At 36.5% G+C, this 22,999-nt stretch overlaps 1 protein-coding gene across 9 annotated transcripts in view; it reads right to left on the bottom strand.

The window, feature by feature from the left end:
* The window catches only part of Pcdh15 (protocadherin related 15), a 623,956-nt gene that overhangs the window by 329,159 nt on the left and 271,798 nt on the right, over positions 1 to 22,999 (bottom strand). For all 9 annotated transcript variants that reach the window (XM_059244015.1, XM_059244010.1, XM_059244012.1 and 6 more), the window contains one exon: positions 1,990 to 2,098. In XM_059244015.1, the coding sequence (XP_059099998.1) occupies positions 1,990 to 2,098 (109 nt within the window). The remainder of the gene's footprint in view (positions 1 to 1,989; positions 2,099 to 22,999) is intronic.

Here is a 22,999-nt window from a genome sequence, read left to right on the forward strand (position 1 = left end):
CTTTGTGTTGCTATGATAAAAAAAAAACTGAGAAAGACTATTTATTTAAAAAATGCAGTTTATTACTCCACAGTTACAGAATTTCAAGTCCAAGATCACAGGGCCCATTGCCTCAGGCCCTTAGTATAAATGGCAGATGGAAATTGCAAATCAGAGTGAGTGATAGAGAGAGAAGACAAACCAGGGTTCCTCGGTCTCCTTCCTGTGCACATCCCTGTTGACCTAGGATTCCACTGGGCCACTTTGCATAGGCACACAGCACCTGCAGCACCATTGGACTAGGCATTAAGTCTTTGCATTGTGGCCTTTTGGGGATAGTCATCCAACCACAGAGAGGGCTAAGTCTCCAAAAGTCCTTACTGGACTGTCTTTCCTAATTCCATCCATAAGAGACTGAATCTTTCATCTAAAGTTTCAACTCAGCCTTGAGTTTAACATGAGGGCTTAATTAGAATTATAACTTCATATTATTGAAATAATGAATACAAAATAAAACCAAATAAAAATATCCAAATACACACATATTTCATGGAAAAGTTCAGTTCAGCAGAAAATCTTAACTTTGTACTTACTAGAAATCTAGTTTTGAATGTTTTCCCTGTAGCCCGTTTCAAAGTAAGACTAAAATTCATCTCCCTGTTGTTAAACATGGGAAGACCACCAGTTAAACAGTCTGAGTTTACACCCATAAAAACATTAACCCATTTAAGGATATATCAAACTCAACTTTTTAAAGAAGGGCTTATCTTTTGTTATTGATTTTGCAGATGTTTGGATGATATTCCTGGGCATTGTTTCTGTCAATCCATCAACATTTTTTCTATCTCCTTTGCAGAAAGTCTTGGCTAGCACAGCATGGGCACTAATGCCTCAAGGTACCAGAGAGCTGACTTAGTTACAGAGGGACTTTGATTGCAAATAGCAATAGTTCTACTGGTTTCCACCTGCAGACACCACTCTCCTGTTAAAATAGCTGTAGCCAGAGCTGGGCAGCTCTTTTAGAAATGTTTACTTCTTCCTCCTACTTTAATTCTGCTTTTGATAGTTTTGTACCCACATGTACTCTCTTTAGTCTGGAGTATTTACCTCTCTATTTACAGTACAGATGGACATATTTCATAATTTCCTTCAACTGGTGGATCAAACATTTCATGTTTCCTGTTATTTATAACAAGACTATAGGCTTAAAATGACTTATATTCATAAGAATTAAAAAAAAAATAATTTGATAGCTATAGCTCTGCATTTGGCCTGTGTTTTATTCATTGTTCTAAAGAATAAATCCTTGAAATTGAACTATCAGGCCAAATTTTAGAAATACTACTTTTAATTATGACAGTGTGAAATTGTCTAGAATTTGCCTAATATGGTGGTGTGTGCATGTGAGCCCACAGGCTGGAGGTAAAGTCAGAGACTGGGACTGGAAGATAATGTTGGATTCTACTGGGGTCGTTCTAAGATCAACAATTCCCAGTTCAGAGATACTGGTCTCTCCCATGCATCTGTCTTTCCAGAGCCCATCAGTCATGCAAACCAGAAACATCTATGCTTTATCAATGTAATTTAAGGACAGTTTTGTCAAATCTCTTCATTTTTGCATTTTGTGCAAATGATAACATGTCTAGAGATGGAATAGCACAAACATTGTTTTCAGAGCAGAAATGGGCCCTGGGTATCCATATCATGTTCTTGGGCTGGTAGTCCTTCCCTTCTTCCATGAGCTTCAACAAAGCCCATCTTTCTTTGATTTTGAAAAAAAAATCACTGCAGAATGCTTTAAAGTTGATCTGTATCTTGTTTGTCTTATAAAGGCACTATTGATGGTTCTATAACATTTTACTGAACCAGGAAGAAGGAAGACTCAGATTTATATCTAGTTTTATATATGTAACTTTCGATAAGAAAAGCCTTGTTATGAAAAAGCTTGATATGATTTGAGGGGATTCATTCACAGATTTCTAACAGGATAAAATGTTGGCAAATACAAACCGACAAGGATGGAGAAGAGGATGCCAGGTCGATCGGATGGAGGTTGGATGTTTCGGTCCTGATCAATGGCTTGGATAGGTGGGGTCACCAAAATGGGGTTCAGTTCTTCCTGGAAGAAAATCAGAGTGTTTAGCTGTGCTGCACACTCATACTTCAGGGAAAGCTGACACCAGGATGTTTCTTTGAGTTTGGACAGCTAGATATGCACTAAGCAGGCAGGGAAGCTCAAATGCCTGGGCTTATAATTTGACACTTTTCCCTAGTAGTTAATTCTAAGTCTGAAGAGGGAAGTAGCGTCTCTCAAATTCAAAATGAAAACACGTAGTAGCTTTGTGCACAAAACATTATCTGAAGGATTCCCCCAGGAGGAAGTTAGGGGAGAAAAATTATTACAGCCTTAAAGTGCTTAGAAGACTTAAGTGAAATGCAAAGACATGAAACAGCTCCTTATGTGAGTTCTCCCTGCTTTAGAAAATATTTGAGACTATATTCTTCCATTCTTAAATAATTTATTTTATCCTGATAATTACAGTGAAGTTGAGGGAAAAAAAAAACACTCAAAATATATTTTAATTAGAAAGGAACCAAAGCCACATCATTCAAGTTCCATGTAATTAAAATAAAGTACACATTACAATTGTGTTTATTTAATTGATAGTGGCCTAAAAAGGTTCTGTTTAGGATGATAATGGATTCCTTTAAGTCAATGTTTCTCAGTTTCATGTTCAGTGGGATCCACTGAGCTTTTAAGCTTGCCATACTGGTGTGGGAAAGGTGAGTAGGTAGATCAATCAGAGCGAGGCACATCGGTTTTCTTTTAGAGGACCCTGCTTATGTTTCCAAAAGCCACGTGGTGGCTCACAACTCTCTATAATTCCAGTTGCAAGGCTTCCAACACTCTCTTCTGAACTTCACGGGCACTGCATAGCATGGTGTAGCCTACATACATGTAGGCAAACATCATATTACACATAAATATTAAAATAAGTAAATCTTTAAAAGAGGATTGGAACACTTATTTTTTGAAAGGGACCAAGCAATAAGTTTAGGCTCTTGTAGTCAGAGGTCTGGTGTGCCGCCTTTCAGCTCTGCCATTACAGTAGAAGATGCACAAGCGGACATGGCCCAGTTAAATGAGAAAATGGTGACATGCATGCCGAGGAAAACCATGGAAATCTTACTCAACAGACCAGCTTGGGAAACCCTACAGTAGATAAAGTGTTGAAAAGATAATATTTCCTGGAGGTCTCAGGGAATTCATTATGCTGCTTTGCATAGTGACACAAAGAAAATGTTCTTTTTTTTTTTTTTACATACATTAAGCAATCATCCACTAATGTCTCCTTGAAATAATGCTCTTAGAACATAGTTTAGGAAACATTAAGGGTATACAACTCCCAAACAAAACACATTAAATGGTAAGTCTAAAGGGAAATCAATTGTTCCTCAGTGTCTGAGAAAGTACTACAACATGCTTTTATGTGATTTATTCTGAAATGAAGAACACTGAACCATGCTATGTACTGTTAGGCAAACCCAGTAGTTTAAATTCTCAGGGGACATTGTATGGTGTTTGCTTATGTTTAACATGAGCAATCATGTTATATAGCCATAGGCAATTCTTTTTTATTAAAATCATAGGGATGAAATATAATAATTGGCCGATTGTTAGTACCTCACATAAATCTCAGGGGCTGCATAATTGTTGATAAGCTTTCTAAGTGGTTTCACTATATTTTCCTATAAATAATGAGACATTGATAGGACCAATTTAGTAACATTGTATATCTTCTTTTAATGTGGATTTGGAACCATGGCTATATTACCTGAGAGTAAAAAATGTCTCATTAAATCCAGATGATTACTCTTTTTCTCTCCATCATACATATAGAAAACCTTCTAGAATTCCTCACTTTCCTCCCCTCCTCCCTTCCTCCATTGTTCCTCTCCCTGTACTTTATTTTCGGTCTCCTCTCTTTTCTTATCCCTCTCTCTCACATAGTATCTTTTCAATAGTCAGTTCATAGCATATATAACAATGTATTTTTCCCTAAAACGAAAAATGTCCAAGGTTCTATCTTGGTTAGTTAAGCCTTGAACAGTATCTTTTGGTCACACCCGAAGAGACCTTGCCTCAGAGTTAACTCATCCTTTAACTACTTTGTTGCTATGTCACTAATTACTTCTTCCACTGCTTTCCATAAGCATCATTCTAGTAGACCTAGGGAGGCTCCTAAAAGCTGATGATTCTCTACAATTCATTCCTGTGTCCCAAAGTCAGATATTCCAAGGAATTTGAGAAGTCTCTGACTATTGGAGAAACAAAATCCATTTTCCTATTCACTATTTGTAAGAAACTAGAATCTGAGCTATTTTCTTGGAGTATCAAGTAGAGAAACTTCCCTGTGACCCCTCTACTCTTCTTGTTTCTGTAGCTCCCCCAAGCTACCAACCCAGAATAAGTTTTGGTTTTGGAAATTCATCAGGTAATTTAAAATCCACATTCATTAGTATGGAGATTTGTTGAAATGAGCAATGGAGATTTAATTACATTATTTAAAGTTACATAAACAATAGGAAAACTGAAAATAACACAGCGAAGAAAATCAGTGGGGATGGAGAAGTGTAAATTAGATTCCTTATCTTACATCATTGTTTGTTAATAAGTCTCATACAATAAAAAAGTGAGAACATGAAAGAGGTATGGATATGATTTAGAATTACTTGACTTGACTTTAGAAGAATTAAAGAGTATGAACACTTCAGGAGACTTTGTCTAGAAGGAGAAAATGGAATATATATATGTATATGTATACATATATATTATCTATTATTTTTGGACTAGATCAGTATCATACATATACTATTTTACATTATAAAGAAATAAATATAGTAATAAGAATAAGAAAAGAGAATCCCTCTGGGTAAAAAGCTTCCATCTTTTTATAGAAGATCTGGATAATTGCTGATTTTAAATCTCTTGTTAGCATGAGGACTGATATTTTCGCTTGTCCTCTATAAGCTTGAAGTACATATTTATAGAACTTTTCTCATCTGCTATCATTCATGAGTTTGGCAGCAAACTTTAGGTTTACAAATGTGATAGCTGTTATTTGTTGTCAGCTTGAGTACATCTGGAGTTAACTAAAAACCCAAGTTGCTGGGTACACCTGTGAGGGATTTTTAATTAATTGAATCATTTGAGATACAAAGACCCACTTTAATTCAAGATCACTTGAAGCCAGAAGAACCACCCTAAATCTGGGCCACACTTTCTTGTGGCAAGCTTTGTGAAGGGCATTGAAGAAGGAAGCTTGCTCTCTTTGCCTGCTTGCCCTTACTCTCAATGAGAGTCCATTCCTTCACCGGTGTTAGAGCCTACTTTTTTGGGACAACTATGTGCACAGAAGACTAGCTGAAACAACAAGCCTTGTGGACTGAACAACTGCAGGATTCTTGGTCTTTCCATCAGTAGATAACCATTGTTAGACCAGGTGGACCACATTCCATAAGACACTCTAACATACCACATATATGTTCTTTTAGAGAACCCTAGCTAATACAATAGGTTAAAAAAAAGTCCTCAATGATAATAGAGATTACGTCTCAGACAAATCATTACCTTTAAATCTGAGAATTTTAAATATTATAGAATACTGAAGGTTATATTTAACTGAGGATGATTTTGTTAAAAATATTAATAAACTTTTTACAAAATCATTTCAGTTTTAAATTTGTGTGTATTCATTAGAAAGCACAGTACAAATTGCATGCTTTCTGTTTTGAGCTTATGTCTACACTAAAATCTCTATAGTAGCTAGGACCAGGCTAAGGCAGAGTGCGAAGATAACTATGAAAATTTCAGAAGGATGCATTCAATGCAACAAGAATTCTTAGCTGAGAGAGCAGAGGGCAGAGGACAGAGGACCTGGTTCCAGCTCAGTTGGGAGGTACTATTGTAGCCCACTGCACATCAAATGTTTTGCAAAATTAACCAGATATTCAATGATAAACTAACCCATTAATGTGCTACATAATCCATTCCACAAAGATGGCCCTCTAAGTGAAATAAAAGTAGAAACCAATACAAGGAGATTCTAAATAGATACAAAAAATAGTCAATATAATTAAAAGTCAAAAACTTCTTTGAAAAGTTATTGGTAGAGTTCCTGTATAGCATGGAGAAGATCATTGGTACAACTCCTAGTATTGCAAAAAAAGAACAAATAAACAACTATGAGCTAGGTATGACATGCTGTGCCCATGACGCTTGTACTTTTGATGCTGACACAGGAGGATGGAAATTATCAAGCCAGCCTCGCTGCAGAGTGAGATCATGTCTGAGTGCACGGTCAAATAAACAAATACACAAATATACACAAATACATAAAGCCCATTTTAAGATAACTTATTGATTAATGATTAATTACTGAATTATACTGTACTTCACAGATATATACAATTATTTTGTGTGAATCAAAAATAGCTTATTAAAGTTCCATATGTAAATGATTACTATTCTAATTTGGTTTTTACACATTACATAATGTATTGAATTGTCACACTGCACTTCACAAAAATCTTATTAATAGCATAAATAAAAATAAGTTAGTAGAAATGTTAGTGTTTGCATATGAACAACAGTGATGTCTTTACACACTAAAACTTGCAAAGAATCACTGGAGAGTTGGAAACAAATTAGCTGAATATTCAATTAAGGAACTTAGTTTTAAAGAACAAGGTAAGCTCTAAAATACAGTGTAAAATGAATAAGGATGAGGCCATATGTATGGTGACATGTGTAATATGACAGATGAAGTAAACAGGAGACATATCACTGAGCACCAAAATATCTTAGTTTTGGAATTTCCAGGAAAAAAATGTTTTCTTGTTCCAACTATTTTTTTTTCCTAATTAATCTGAGATGTTTTAAAGACTTTGAATCTGGGATGTCAACCTATATAAAAAAGTCAAATAAAGATTAATACATGGTATGCTGACTTGCTCAGGAACACTGTAGTTCCCCTTTAGCATATCAACTGAGTTCTTGAGAACATAATTCTTATTGCATGCAAGTGTCATGTGGCCATATGTAGAACTAGACCAAGGAGCATGTTCAATTCCTTTTTCTGGTCCACTGTTATCTTAATGAATTTTCCAGGCTGCTTATATTGGACCATTACTCTCAAGAAGACCTTGCAGTAACTACTTCCAGAAAAGTCTCTTTGTGACTGCAGGGAGAATTCCTCCAAGTGCATCAAGTGCCAACCAGCTCAGCTGTTTGGAAGTAAATCACCCTAGGGAGGTGGGAACTGCTGTCCATCCTCATCTCCCTGTTTCTCTTAGCGTGTGACCTGCCTGTCTAGGGTATGTAGCTGGTACATGTTACAGTTATAGAGCCGTTCATAGCCCAAATATGTCTAGAAATTCTGAAAGTGTGGTTCAAAATCCCCATACCTACTTCTTTATGGGGAATTGTATTGGTACACAGAAAATACCCAATTCGTATTTATAAACAACAGTCTCATGCCTACTGAATTTTAATATAATTTCACAAATGTGCTGAACTCCAGGAGACAGAGACAAGCCACCTGAACACTGAGGGATTCTTGTACTTTCCTTCTGAAGCACAGTTGCTGTGTGACAGTCTTTGGTGTCTTGGGGAAGCCCTGCCTCACACACATTTGCAGGACACCCCGTCATTTCACTGTGGTTTGAATCATTGAGCTCCTTTTCCACTTTAGCTATGGGGACACACATCTACCCTGAACTATGTGCATGAGGAGGTTCACACTGTAAAGATGATCATAAGAAAAATACACCCTAAAAATCAGTGTGTCGTTGGATGGTTATGAAGGTCAAGGTGCCTCCACTTGGAGTACTTGCTTCTATGCACTAGCATCGCTGAGATGCACGTGCTCTTCTGAGCTGATCTGAGACAGAGTTTTCAGGTATGGTTATTGTGGCCTTATGAGAAGACAAATGTTATGCAATTGAAGTTTGCCTTTCAAATAGTTTAAGTGCAAATGTTATCATATACAGATAATCAACCAGAATTTTTTCTTAGCAACCATGTATGACAGGATGGTTTAAGAAACTTTTCTGTTAGTTTAAAGAGTCTCCGCTCTCTTTTTAATGGTTCAAACAACTGCCTTGTATGAAAAACAGGTGCTAAAATTTCAGATATTTGGAATTTTAACTTGCATCAGACAAATGACAGTCATGATCCATAGAATTATAACATTTAGCCTTATTATATCAGATCTATGTCCAAAAGGTACACGGCCCATTTGAGTCTTAAATCCAGGTCTTTCATATATAGACAGACAATCTTTAAAATAACTTCAGAAAGTCATTATACATTGAGTATTTTCTATTTCATTACTGGGAAAATATGTCCTATGTTTATATAAATATATTGGATCTAAAATTGAAGACCTATATTTGATCCTAGAAGACTGATTATTGAAGTTTTCAAACCTAAGTGATTCCAGTAAGAGAAACAGTGCTAAAATTCTAAATAGACTTCAGCTTAGCTTTCCATGGACTTGAATAGCATATGGCTAACAGTACTATACACTTGGTGAAGTAATGGAGTATTCTAAATTAAATGAAATTATAACAATTCTCAAGACATTATGCTAACTCTAAAATGGACAGGATTGGATGCAGCCCTGGGAAGGTAAAATGTGTCTATATACCCACATAGTTCCCTGGGATTAAAAAAAAAAACAGACTTAGATACTATCTTACAGTAATATAAATATGAATTTTACTTCTATAATTTTCAACTTATGAAGTCCTGAACTCATTTTATCAGTGTTTAGATATTTATTCCCAATTTTAAACAAGTAATAATCTTACAGGATTAGTAAAGCTACATTAAAATATTAATAGTCATTCATTATATATTTAAAACACTCAAAATAAATGCTTGAAAATTCAGCATGTTTTAAATTTCATTCTTAAATTATTAAATTTAACCATTTGTATTTACAACTGAATTACTTTGTTAATGTTATGCTTTTTACATTTGAACAGGTATTTATCTTTTTAACATTCATAAACACTAGTTGATTTGCATTTTAAAGATATTATACATCCCTTCAACAAAATGATATTTAGAGTACACAACAGGGAAGCCTTGGGCATTATTATTCTCCTTTTATGTTGTATTATAAATTCAGTATTTTTCAAAAAGACCTTGGAAATGTTCTGTGTCACAGTCTTGCTTATATGCATGTGTTAAATAGTACAAAAATGAATATCAAATTCAATATGTTCTTTCACATATTTGTATATAAACAAATAGACTTACATGATCCCTTTAGAGCCTCTTTGTTTTTATTTGGCTTTTTTTTCTGCCTTTTGCCAGTTGTAGAAATAACATATTTGCTAAAAGCTATCAGAAAATTTTATATGCTCTCTGCCTTTGGCATATTTTTGAAAGGTAAATTAACTTGGGTGAGTGGCAAGGCCAAGGAGGTTATGTTGAAGGCTATTATTATGGTATATTAACAAATGGAGCCCTTTTGTCTAGTCATGAAGCTTATATACTCACTAATGAAAGACACCTGGTTCTTACTAGTCTTCCAAACAACACTGATAATTATCTTCCCTGGAATAGTAGTAGAAAGTGCACAGGGCAGAAGACACATGGCCACAACACATGAAAATAATATCAATACTTACAGGGCCATTGGAATTTTATATTATAGCCAGACAAACAACAAAATTCACTGAAATAATAACAACAAAAATCTCTTCATTTTATTGTCTCAATGTTCAAACTTTGTGACCCTCTCAATATTAGACATATTTACTCTGATGTGTACCCAAACGTCTCTCAGGTGTGTAATCACCTCTGTGCCAAGATTGAATTCACGTTCAAAATTTGCATTTGGATATCCTTTCAGTTGCACATATGAGTACTTCTTACAAATTCCAACTTCCAAAATGTTCCTTTGAATCTCTGCCTTTAAAATTTATTTCCTCAGAAGTCTGTGTCTCTGACACTATGGATCTCCAAATCATCCCTAGACAGAGAGTCAACCCCTTCGTTATTTCCTAACACTAGGCCATAAAATCTACAGCAAATAAAAAAGAAGAAGAAGAAGAAGAATGTGGGCTCATTTCATTCTGTCCAAACCACACAGTCCCCAAGCACGGTTGTAAATCAAAGGCAGTGGGTTAGCTTCCAGGAAGCTATATTGACAGCACTCCAGTTCCAGGGCATCCACTATACAGACATAGTGAAGAGGATCTGCAGGTAGTAGAACTATTTCCTACAACCATTTTCAGTGGTTTCATTGCTTCTCTGATGGCTTCCCTTGTTTTGTGCCTTACAGCCTTGGGTCTGACTGAGAATCTCATTTCTTCCCCTCCATTCCAAGCCTGAATTTCAGGCACACATACACAAGCAGATACATATATATATACACATGTACACACACACATATACACACACTTACAGACACAGAGTACATATGTAACTATATGTATGTATGTATGTATGTATGCGTGTATGGATATAATTCTTTAAACTTTAGTTTTGAAGAGAATAAAGTCTTAGAATTATCAGGTGCAATATGTAATTTGGTGAAAGAAGTACGTTTAGTGTCTTAAAGCAATGATCTAGAGTCATTTGCATAAAATTTTAACTGTATTGTTTTATCAGCTTATCAATGTGTGTGAGGTAAACATGAATACTAAATATGTGGAAGAAAACAGAATTTTTATAAATAGCGATAATGATGTTTTAGCTGTCAACTCATGAAAAATCATGTCCTATACCAACACTCCCAACAACGCAAAATAATTTTTTTGTGGATTAAAAATGAATATAAGAAAGAGACTCAAAAGGATACAAGATAACATAGGTGAAAATAAGGAAAATAAATGGTTAATAAAAAAAGTCCTGTGACAGAATTGTAGCTTCACCATGAAATGCCCTGCATAGTTTCATGTATGTGAACACAGGGTCTCCAAGGAATATTTGAGATAGTGATGGAACCTTCGGGAAGTGTAGTCTCACTCAAGGAAGTGAGTCATTAGGCATAGGTCTTGGAGCATCATAGTCTGGCACCACCTCCTGCTCTCTCTGCTTCTGAGCTGCTGATATACTGTGATAGTCTCATCTTGCTGTCTTGATGGAATGCTTTCCCTCACCATGATGGACTGTAAGCCCTCTGAATGCATAAACCAAAATAAACCTTTCCCCCCTTAAATTGCTTTTGGAAGGATATCTTATCACAACAGCAGAAAAATGAGACAGTAGGCAAGCCAGCCCAGTGAGTAAAGTGATTGCCACACAAGCCTGAGGTCCTGAGTTCAAATCTCGGAACCCAAACAAAAGTGGAAGTTGCAGCCTGACCACAGAAAGTTGTCTTCTGACTTCCACATTTGCACTGTGGCATGTGCGTGCCCACACATGCACATCATGGGCACACAATTGAAATAATCCTAGACAGTATTTTGTTCATCAAATAAATCAGCACTAATTAAAGACAGATCCAGTAGTGAGCACAGGGAATGATGAACATATGATCTGAGACGGAAAAGTTGCAGGTTACATTCTGGAAAACCTGCCAGTCTTGTGACAAATTTGAAGTACTTAGAGCTCAGAGTGAACGCTTGCGCTTTGACCTACATTGAAAACATGCTCAGAGGCATATGTATAAGAAGAATGCATAACACATCATCTGTTTTTTTCTGAAATATGCTCCTCATTGAAGTACGACACAAGAAATCTCCTCAAGTTGTTGCTTATCTATTCAACGGATTATCACAGTTGTATTTCATTGATGGGATCACCACTGAGATGAATAGAATATTGGCAGAACCTCAGCAGCCCATTTCCTATGTTCTTTATCAATCACTTCCCATCTTTCCATACAGAAATAGCCCATCTTCTAACATCACAAACTAGTATTAGCTGTCTTGAATTTTCTATGAAGTGAATTTTTATGAAGACTGCATATCGTGTTGAAACTCATCCCTTTCTGCTTCATTATGTCTTACATGCATGTGAGATGCGTAGTCACAGCAACTCATTTTAATATTTATAGAAGAGTTCATTAGATGAATAAGCCAAGAACTATTTATCCATGTTTGAAAAGTCACCGGTGATGGGCTGGCTTGATTTTTATCCTAAGGTATTATGAACAATGCTACCAGACCCTCTTGGATGCTTACATACATGGACGGGCTTGGGTTAAACCTAAGAATAAAGCAACTGAAGGGATGTATGGTCTAATAGGTGGCATTACTGCTGTTCTTCGAAAGACATCACATGGGTTTATCATTTTAGATGCAGAATAATCCCAGCTGTTCTACATCTTTGCCACCTTTTATAATTCCAGTTTGTTGGAACTTTGCCACTCTTTATAATTGTATATTTGGTCTCACAGTGGTATAAACTTGAATATATCAATAACATACAGGGTTGACCAACCCTTTTCTTTATATGCCTATTTTTATTTGTCCTTTTGTCCATAATTTCATGAATTTATACAAATAGTGTATATATAAATCCAAGTCTTTATTCTTGCTTAATATCTTATAAATATCATGCCTTTGGTGACTTACATTTTACTTTGTGTTTTGTGATTTATATATATGTATATTATAGTATGCTGTAGTATAATATATAAATATATATTTAGTATAGTCCATTTTATCCCTTACCCTTTCACTGATACCTGCCTAGCTCTGCCATACATATTCTGACCACCCATAATATACAAGACATTTTTCTTACCTCTTACTGTTTACAGAATATTTAATCTATTCTTATCATAACTTGTCATACATTTGAATTCTGCATGCCTGGAAGTCTCTGCGTATTCCTTGAAAATATGATTAATGCCTCTTTCCTCTGCTATCTGTAGCACTGAATAACCCAGACAGCACAAAATAGTCTCAAAATGAAGGACTTCAGTTGCAGATTTACTCAGTGCATTCTTGAGGGTCACAAGTCTGAGCTTTGCTCATAGCCTTCCACAGTTTTCCACATACAATCTACTTACAACTCTGAAACCTTTATAAGAACACGTTTTTGCCATCAATTGGAGACAGAGTTAATCCAGTCTCCAGAATAGCTAAGGAGGACAAGGGTCTCACAACACTTCATTGAGCAGTTGGCTTGGAGGTGTGAATATCTTCATTGATATATACATCACTGCTACTTGATTTTAAAACTAGCTACAGATAAGAAATTTTAAAATAAATTATTCAATTATTATATTTAAATATAAGTTAAAATTCTGGGTGAGGGAGTTGCATATTCATTTAAAATGAGTATTTTATTTGGCCTTATTAAGGTGAGCTACAATGAAATTATTTTTCACAAAACAAATCATATACTAGTTTTACGTCCAATTGTATAAAGTTGTTCTTTGTGTTTTTAAAATAAAAATTTAAAGGGATCATCTCATAACTCATTGATCTACAGATGAGTTGTATCAATCTATGAAACTCTGAGTGTGTTTCTGAACTCTAACCATGTTCAAGTAGTTGAAGTAAACTAGATAATGCTTTTGATTCCCTGAGGACCTAACCATACGAGGTCAGAAATTTTGTGCTCCATGAGTTAATTTACATTTACTGATAAACATTTCTGGAAAGTGCTTGATGAAAATACATAGGCTAATGCATAGTGTGAGATTATTTCAGAACAGGAAGAATTATATATACTCAAGCATGTACATCTTGAATAAAGAAAATTTTGATACAGTTAGCAAAAGTGAGGTTTACAGAGACAGAGATGAGCTTGCCTCTGATAGGGTTGGATATGGTAGAAAGACAGACATATATATCTATATCTATCTATCTATCTATCTATCTATCTATCTATCTATCTATCTATCTATCTATATATGATAGATAAAAGAATGATAGATGATAGATATACAAATGAGTATAAATGTATAAATGATGAATATATAGATTACAAATAGATAAATATACATAGAGACAGATTATATGTAGACTGACGGGAGATATATTAATATTAGTAGTGATAATAACAGCAGTATCCTTAATTGAACACATGGTGTGAAATGCTTTGTGATCCTTGGAGATCCAGAGAATTTTTTTCTACCTCTGTGAGTCTTTTACGGATTTTTCAAGTTTCATAAGAACACATAGAACCCATAAAGAATACTCCACAAAATACACTTTCTTGTCAAATGAAATATAGACTACTTTTACAGCAGCATTCATAGAACAATTTCTAAACACTGGCACCCAAAGAGCCATGACCCTCAGCAGCTTTGGATAATGAACTCTTGTTGTCTTCAAATATGTGTTTAAAATACTTCAAATGAGTTTATATTATTCAGAGAAACTAATCTATTCAGAAATAACTGGATTTGTTTTAGAAGATGACTATGTTGGCCAGTCATGATGGCACACACCTTTCATCCCAGAACTTGGGAGGCAGAGGCAGGTGGATCTCTGTGATTTCAAGGCCAGCCTGGTCTACAAAAAGCCAAAGCTGTTACACAGGGAAACCTGTTACACAGAAAAATGGAAAACAAACAAGGCAAAAAAACAATAAAAAAAGAAGATGACTATGTTTGCTGTAGAAACTTTCTCTATGAACCCTGAATCTTAAAGGGAGTGATTTAGAGTATTATTTAGAAATTTGGGTCCTAAACATTCCTTTTATATCAGCTATTATCAAGTAAGGTTTTCATAAGAATACCAAAAGCATTTTATTAATTACAAGCACAATGCTGATTGACTTTTTTTGTAATATTTTATTTTAAATTATGTGTATGTAACTGGGTGTGTGTGACTGTGTGTGTGTGTGCGCGCGTGTGCGTGTGTGTGTGTGTGTGTGTGTGTGTGTGTGAGAGAGAGAGAGAGAGAGAGAGAGAGAGAGAGAGAGAGAGAGAGAGAGAGATTGGAGTGAGTACAAGTTCCTGTAAAGGCCACAAGATGGTATCAGAGACCCTGGCACTAGAGTTAGAGATGGTTGTGCATCTCTTGGTTTGGGTGCTGGGAACTCAGTCATCTTCAAGAGCAGAAAGGATTCTTGGTAATCCTTTCTCTCTGGTAATCCATCTCTCCAGCCCTACATAGTTACATCTTACACAGTACTTTTAGCAAAGACAAATAGGGCTTCCAATTAAATATCAAAAACATTTGACTAATCATATGTCAACACAATTACTGGTCAACTTCTATTTGTTATCTAGTAAGTGTGGGCTAGTATAGAAGATATATGATATATTAATAGCTTATTAATATATGCTACTTAAAGTTTAGTAATGTTTATTACACTATGTCTCTCATTTCACTAAATATCCAATAGGCACAAATGAATTAGTGCTATTATTGTAAATTATAGATGAGTTTTCCTTTTTATGACTGCTTTAAGATTATTTAGTGCTTTCTAGCCAGGTCCTTGGACAGGTATGTCAGCATTCTATCAATGAGCTACATCCTCATGCCCTGTCCTCTATTTCAAATACAATAGTTTCAATTTCATGTACTGAATTTACATTTAGTATTAAGGAGAGAGATGTTAATATCACTCTCTGGTGGTAGTTAATCTAATATGTTGACATTTTATAATTTATTCATTTTCTTTATAAATAGTATCATATCCTGTGCATAAAATATGTGTGAAATTTAAAAAAATGGGAATCCCATGTAATTCTACATAGTACATCCCTAATACTAAAAAGAGGAATTAAAGCACATGCTCATTTGGAGACTTAAATGAACTGATTTTTTTAAATCTTTTTTTAAAAAATTTCTTTAATGGAAGTGGGGTAAAAAGAGGCATGTCTTGTTCCCAACAGAACTTGTCCCACCGAAGATTCTGCATGATTTAAATGGTAAGAACAAGAATGTGCAGACAAACAGAACACCTACGAAGCAACACTGGAACCGAGTACCTTGGAATCATCAGGTCTCTACGAAGCTCATATACCTGGCATTTCCTGAGACCCCAAGGGGAGCAAACACCAAAGCTTGGTGTTATTATGTCTGCCTCATGGGAAGAACTCAAAATACAGCCTGTAGGTGGGCTGCCCCATCAGCTCCCGCCAGCAGAATCACAAACGGGAGAGCAACTTCCGCAGACTGCATTTTCTCATTATGTAAATCCCGGTATCCTAGACTGGCTTTTTTAGCGGTAACAAAACACTTGGTTCTATATCCGGGAGAAATATGACTTAGATGTGAGTCCAGACTGCTGCTTTGTCCTTGTGAGAGAGGCTGCAGCTGTAAATCTCTCTGAGGAGTGGATGCCTTGAACACTGGCACCTTCAGGGCACCAAGGCTGGCTTCATAAGTCTTCTCTGAGTGGCTCTTGGTATGTTCCCCCAGGGTCTCGGAAGGCATCCATTAGATTTTTCAATTTTTCCCTGGAAGTTCGACGTGATAGGTTTGTCCTCCATGCACTGCACTGGTGTAGTAATTATTTCCCCTGCAGGGTGTTGCGACTTCCCCGTTATGCTGGCCTTTTTGGAAGAGTGAGTACGATCATATTAGCATCGAAAACCATTGTTAAAGAAACTTCATTCTGGGAGGAGAGAAACAATCATGACCCCCCCCCCCCCGAGGGAGACTCTGGGCAACCTGCATTTTGGAGGAGTACCCCAGGAGCTGTGTATGATCAGTGAGGATATATGCAAACTACCTTACAACCTCCTTGCTCATTCTGATCAGCTTCCTCTACCTCCTTACTTACAGCTCTTCCTCAAGTCTAGTTAATTCTCCACATTATTTTCTTTAAAGATATTTTTATTAATTTAAGTTATGTGTATGTGCATGTCTGCCTATGTGTATGTGCACATAAGTGCAGGTGCCTGCAGAAGCCAGAAGAGGGCACTGGATTCCCTAAAGATGGAATTACAGGTGGTTGTTAAGACACCACTGATGAGGGTTCCTGGACTGTAGCTGGGGTCATCTGTAAAAGCAGTGTGTGCTCTTGCAGCCATCTCCTGGACCCATTTCTCTGCATTCCTAACAAAGAGAACAACAAAGGTATTGGAAAGCATGGAGCACATTCAAGGTATGTGTCCTGAGAATATATGGAAACAGGGCTTCCTATTGTATTTGAAGCTACCTTAGCCTGGGCAGGTATTACTGTGTGGTTCCACTGAGTTTTATTACAGTGGTTTCAGCTCAAGCTCAAATATTCCCAAATACATAGTTTTAAATATATGGGAATTAATTCCACCTTCAGAAATAAAGTGTTAAGTTTATCTCAAGAAATCTTTCTCGATAGCAAAACATTCAGTGTAGCAGAAAGGTATTTAACCCAAGTCATCCCCAAACCCCAGGATTTAACTGAATAGACACACTATATTTTGGGATTTAGGTAACTGGTGAAGACACAATAGTTAATGTGGCAATTTAACGTGGGAGGAAAGTAGGGCTTTAAATAGGAAAGGCTTGGAACTCTTACAATGACACAGAGAACAAGGAAGCTAATTTAAAAATAACTTTGAAAGAAAACTCACATGGACAGCATCATCTATTTGTAAAATGTCTGAGATAGGTTGGGTGATCAACACCCACTTGCTGGAATTAAATGCAAAGCAGGGTCAAGGACACTTGCTGACACTCTATTCCCATCTGGTTCTGGGGCTTTATTTTTAACTTGAAATGTTGTGAAAACTGCTAGAAGCTTGAACAGCAAGTGGGTTCAATACTGTGAACCAGAGGAGGACCCTGAAGTCTATGCTTCCTCAGTGCCTGGGACTTCCTATAGTCATGGGGACAAGACCTCCTGTCCTTGGCTGGTGTCTGACTACATCTCTTATGCTCTTTCTGACCCCCAGTATTCTTAGATCTCCGTTTTACTTTTTCTTTTTTAAGTTAAAATGTAAAGACTTCCACTGTTTTGTTTTTTACAGTTACTATTTCTTTAATTTTCTTCTCATGAAGCAGGTCTCAAGTCAAACCGCTTCTTCCAAGAAACATTCCGTAACCAGTCTAGATCCCCAAATTGCTTCATGTATCTACCTTTTTATTAGTGTTGGCCTTCTCCATAGTTCAGGGCCTATTGTGCAACAATCATGGTAAAGGTTTTACACAGAAAACAGAACTTGGTGGCAATCACCCTTTTGTGACTGCTTCAGAAATCCATGAGTGGTTTTCATTGGGAAAATCCAGCTAAATAGGGGAGATAATGATCTGCTGACAGAATCACAGAACAATGACCTAAATAAGAGCATTTTGTACGTGTGTGTGTGTGTGTGTGTGTGTGTGTGTGTGTGTGTGTGTGTGTGTGTGCAGGGGTGCATGGTAAAGCAAATAGGGAGACCTATGGTAGATAAAGTATAAATTACGATGGAAGAATTCATGGGGTTTTTTTTTTGAGAGAGAGGGTATCACACTTGTAGAAAGAAAGCATCTTTAAACAGAATTCTTCCCAATTGGCTTCACATAGGACTAAATCTATCGCTCCACATAATAAAAGGGTGATCAGTACATTTCCCATATACACAAATCTCTACATGAGGCCTGATCCCACAGACACATTGGCACATCAGCCATATCTGTTTAATATTGAGACACAACCCATATGAAGTGGTTCTTGGTCACTCAGTTACTGTTCTCCTTTTTGGGACATTCTCTGGTTTTTATCCAATATTCCAGAGCCATTTCTGCCAGCCGTGAGACCTGGAGATGCGGTTGCTTAGATACCACAGATCCTGCATGGCCAAAGGGAGGCAGAAAGTCCAAGAGTGAATTAGATTGATGTCTTGTTCTGGTGTGGAAACAGAATTTGTTTTGCTCACCGAGACAGAAGAATATGGTCAGTTAAGGAAGGGAAGGCGCTGCTATCAAAAGACTACACGAAGAAAAACCAAGAATTAGGAAAAGCACAGTGGAATGCTTCAGGGATCAACTAGAGAAAAAATACAGGCTCTTGAATGAACATACATACAAATCAGTAGTAAACAGTGGTCCATCCGTCATGGTAGTGGTTTAAGGGCAGCATCTGAGGAATGTGAGACGAAACTCTGAGTGTGCTTGCTCACTCATGCTCTCTCTCTTCTCTCTCTCTCTCTCTCTCTCTCTCTCTCTCTCTCTCTCTCTCTCTCTCTCTCCCTCTCCCTCTCTCTCTTCTTTCTCTCTCACTCTCTCTCTTTCTCTCTCTCTCTTATTTGCTCTGTTCCCAATCTGTGCATATAAAGTGAATGTCAGTTACATTTTTCATCTGAATTTTGAGACAAATGTCTCAGTACCTTATGAACTTTTTTGATAAGGTGAAATCACATAATGGAGAGAAATAAGCACAAAATAACTAACATGAAAAAAATACCATCAATTGGAAAATTATTTTGAATAATGAAAACTGTATCCAAAAAAACCTTGTCTAGAAAAAAAATATTATTACACAGTGATATTAATGACAGACCTTTCAATGCAGGATTCTGACATACAAATCCCCTTTCATTTTCTGTTAATACAGTTTTTCATATTTTCTGATGTGATAGCATTTAACATTTTATCCGTTTGCCACCTGCCTTTTACAAACTTTTTAGTCACTTTGAATCTTATAAAGTGTTCGCATTACATATGAGAAGTCAGAGACCCTCTGCATTTGGGGAGACAGTGACCCAGTATACTCAGCTGTAATGCTCACTAAGATGGAATGACACAGGAGAGCCAAAGATTTGTTTATAGAAAACAAGTCTACATGGAATTCAACAGTCCTGTTCCAAACAGACCAAAGACTTGGAAAGAAAATGACCTTTGACACCAGTTCCCATGGCAACACCTACAAGCCCCTGACAGGATTGCCTTAGTCTAGCTATTGTTGTATTCTTTGGGCTGAGTACATGTGGGCTAAGTATCTTGTCTGTGTTGGAGAGATGAGAAGGAACACCACAGGCAGAATAGGATAGGAGAGTCAGTCACTGCAAGAATACAAAAGTGTCACTGGTTCAGCATTCCCAAATGTTTCAGACAGAGTGTTAACCAAGTCCAGCTTTGGACGAGAACACAGAACAGTGTGAGGGTAAGACTCATCACGTTTTTATTTTAATTTTTGTGATGCTTTATATTAATGTAATGAACCATTAAAGAATCCTAGGTAGACTAGACCAGGATGTAGCTAGGAGTTATGTTTTTTTTCCCTGGGTGTAATTGTTCCATCAGGCACTATTTATTTATGAGTTAGCATAGATCAACTCTGCGGCCTTGCACATATAGGGCAAATACTCATACTCTACCATTTAGCTATATCCTAGTACTGTTAAGCTTTTATTTTTAACATGGCCTACCTAAGTTGCCCAGTCTAGCCTTGAACTCAATGTGTAGTCTAGGCAGGACTGTATAAAAGACTGTGCACAAAAGAGGCAGTTGGATCTCAGAAGCCAAGATCCAGATTCATTCATTGAATGAACATTTACAGTCATCACCAGGGTGGCACAGGGACACAAGATAATGTCCACATATATCAAGGCTTCTTACCAACAATGCCTCATTGAAAAGAATTCCTCATGTCATCAAGTATTTAATCATAAGTATGAAGATAACTCTGAGAGAACATACAAAGATAAAATAATTTTATGCAGGAATTAGAGAAATCTTCTTTAATTGGAGATATTTCTTGATTGACAGGGTTCTTAAAAAAATCTTCTGGGGAGAAAATATCCATGATTTGTTTTGAATGAGTATTTCTTTATGTATCTTGCATATTTGACAATTCATCTCTTGTCTGCTCAGATCCAACACAGGAGCTAACATTTCTGTACATCTAAGGAGCCTTAAGACTCACTACATTAATTCTAAGTGTCAGTAATTTCCCCTGCAGTGGCAACATAGCTGTGTTCTCTCAACACTCTAATCATGAAAAAGTGAGCAACTGGAAATTTAATTTGGAGAATGTGAAAGAAACAGAGTCAATTAGCCCAGGTTGTTTGTAGGCGGCATATGCTCAGCTTTCAGCGGGGGTGAACAAATGTGGATAAATGAGAAGCTGAAAGAAAACATGCAAATACTTGTTTGAAGACACCGCAGTCTTAAAGAGCATGTGTTCCCCACTGAAGGCAAGCAAACAAGCATTCCGTCAGATTGGTGGGTAGTGAGCTGTGACCAAACAACTCTGTAAAGAACAGTGAATGGAGCGTAATGAATCTGAGTGGCGGGGGAATGACACACTTTATACTTAAAATGATACTGTAGGCAACCAATGTTCAAAAGACAACCAAGAAGAAACTGCATAGGTGTTTGATCACGGCAGTTATTAAATTGCTTTTCCTATATTTGACAAGCTTTACAGAAATGTCCTCAACAGAATAACTGCTAAAACAAAAAAATGGAATGCATTATGAAGTAATATGCCTTCCTTGATAATCAGGGGCAGCTGAGTCTCATGTGTGGTCCCAGCAAGAGTGTGGGGATTGGGGTTGAAATTCCCTTTGGTGTAGTTTGATAACTATGATTAAGAGCCATAAAGATTTTCTCATTGACATGTCATTTTTTCCTTCACAAAGGCAGACTACTACAATTTACTTATTTTTATTTCCCCTGAACTCTGATACTATCTATAGATGTTGGATTTCTCTTAAGGGTAAAGTTCCACAGTCAATTTCTTCTGGATAGGCACATTATTTTACCAGAAAGGGCCCACAGACACTTCAGATATTTCAAACATTACACTTGGATTTTTAGTATTATCCACAATAAATATACAGATGAAATGGTATTGATTATGCTAATATCTTAAAAATATGCTACCCAAAATGAATCATTGCACTTTTTAATCTTGCAAGCTTTCATTTCATTCTTGAATGCTTAATTTGTTCTATGAGGAACTTTTTAAAAACCTTTGTACCTATAGGTGGGTAGTCACATCAACTGTTGGATATATGTATGCCCATGAGTGGATTATTTCACTGAAGGAAGGAGTTTATCCCTACCATGGCAACCATTACCACATTGGCCAGGAATGAGTAGACAGCAATATTTCGTAGAACATATTGGGAACATTTACATTTAATACTTTTATTTTTACTTATCATTATTAGTGGTGTGTGTGTGTGTGTGTGTGTGTGTGTGTGTGTGTGTGTGTGTGTGTGTGACTGCATGCTAATGGAAATTAGGGGACAATTTTCAGGAAAATTTTCTCTTCTTCTACTTTTGGTTTTGGGGCTTTATAACTCAGGTTGTCTAGGTTGTGGGAAAGGGGTGTTATCCTCTGAGCCATCTAGCTCACCCATATTTTAAGTTGTGACAATTATCATTCCTAATATTTCAAAGCAAACAAATCATGAAATGTGTGGTTGGCTATTTTCTAAGAAGCCCTTGAGAGTTTGGGGATGAAATTATAAAGGATTCTCTCCCAACACTTCTTCAGAGTACCTTTAGATTTATTTGTCCATCTGTGTATTTTAAAGGTGATCTGGTTATGAACTAAAGCAAATAATATCAACCAGATTTTACACATGATCTCTGGCTCCTGAGGTGAAAAACTGAAGACTGTTACAGTCCTGTCTTTTGATTAAAAGTATATGCATGGTTTGAAATATTTTCTTGAGGCTGACGAGATGGCTACATCTCATGCAAATCCATCTAGACTATCCTGAGGGCAAAGGAAGGCTAGAGATCATTGCTTTTCTGTAATAATGCCCACCAGAGCACCTGCTCATTATCCTCAGATGCAGGCTGCACCATTGTCATTTCTACAAGAGAAAGAAACAGGGTACCAGACCTCCTACCTAGAAGCAGATATCTGAACCACCTTTTAAAATGATGACATTGAAGAAACCAGAGGCACCAGAGACACAGTTTTGTTTGTTTACAGCTACCCATCAACATGCATTCTATTTATAGCTCACACAAGATTTGATTTGGTACCCTGTTATTTGATTAATTATACAGCTGTCAAATTACCTAGGACTCTCACTGTTTCAACAATACAGAGAAGAGTATCCCCAGCTCCCATGTTCATAAGCAACTATTTGGGGACTAAGTTAATATTTGAAATCAACATTGACTTTCAAGTTATTTCTATTTGTACCAGTAATTTTATGAA

The sequence above is a fragment of the Peromyscus eremicus genome, chromosome 16_21 (genome assembly GCF_949786415.1).
Source record: "Peromyscus eremicus chromosome 16_21, PerEre_H2_v1, whole genome shotgun sequence".
NCBI lineage: Eukaryota > Metazoa > Chordata > Mammalia > Rodentia > Cricetidae > Peromyscus > Peromyscus eremicus.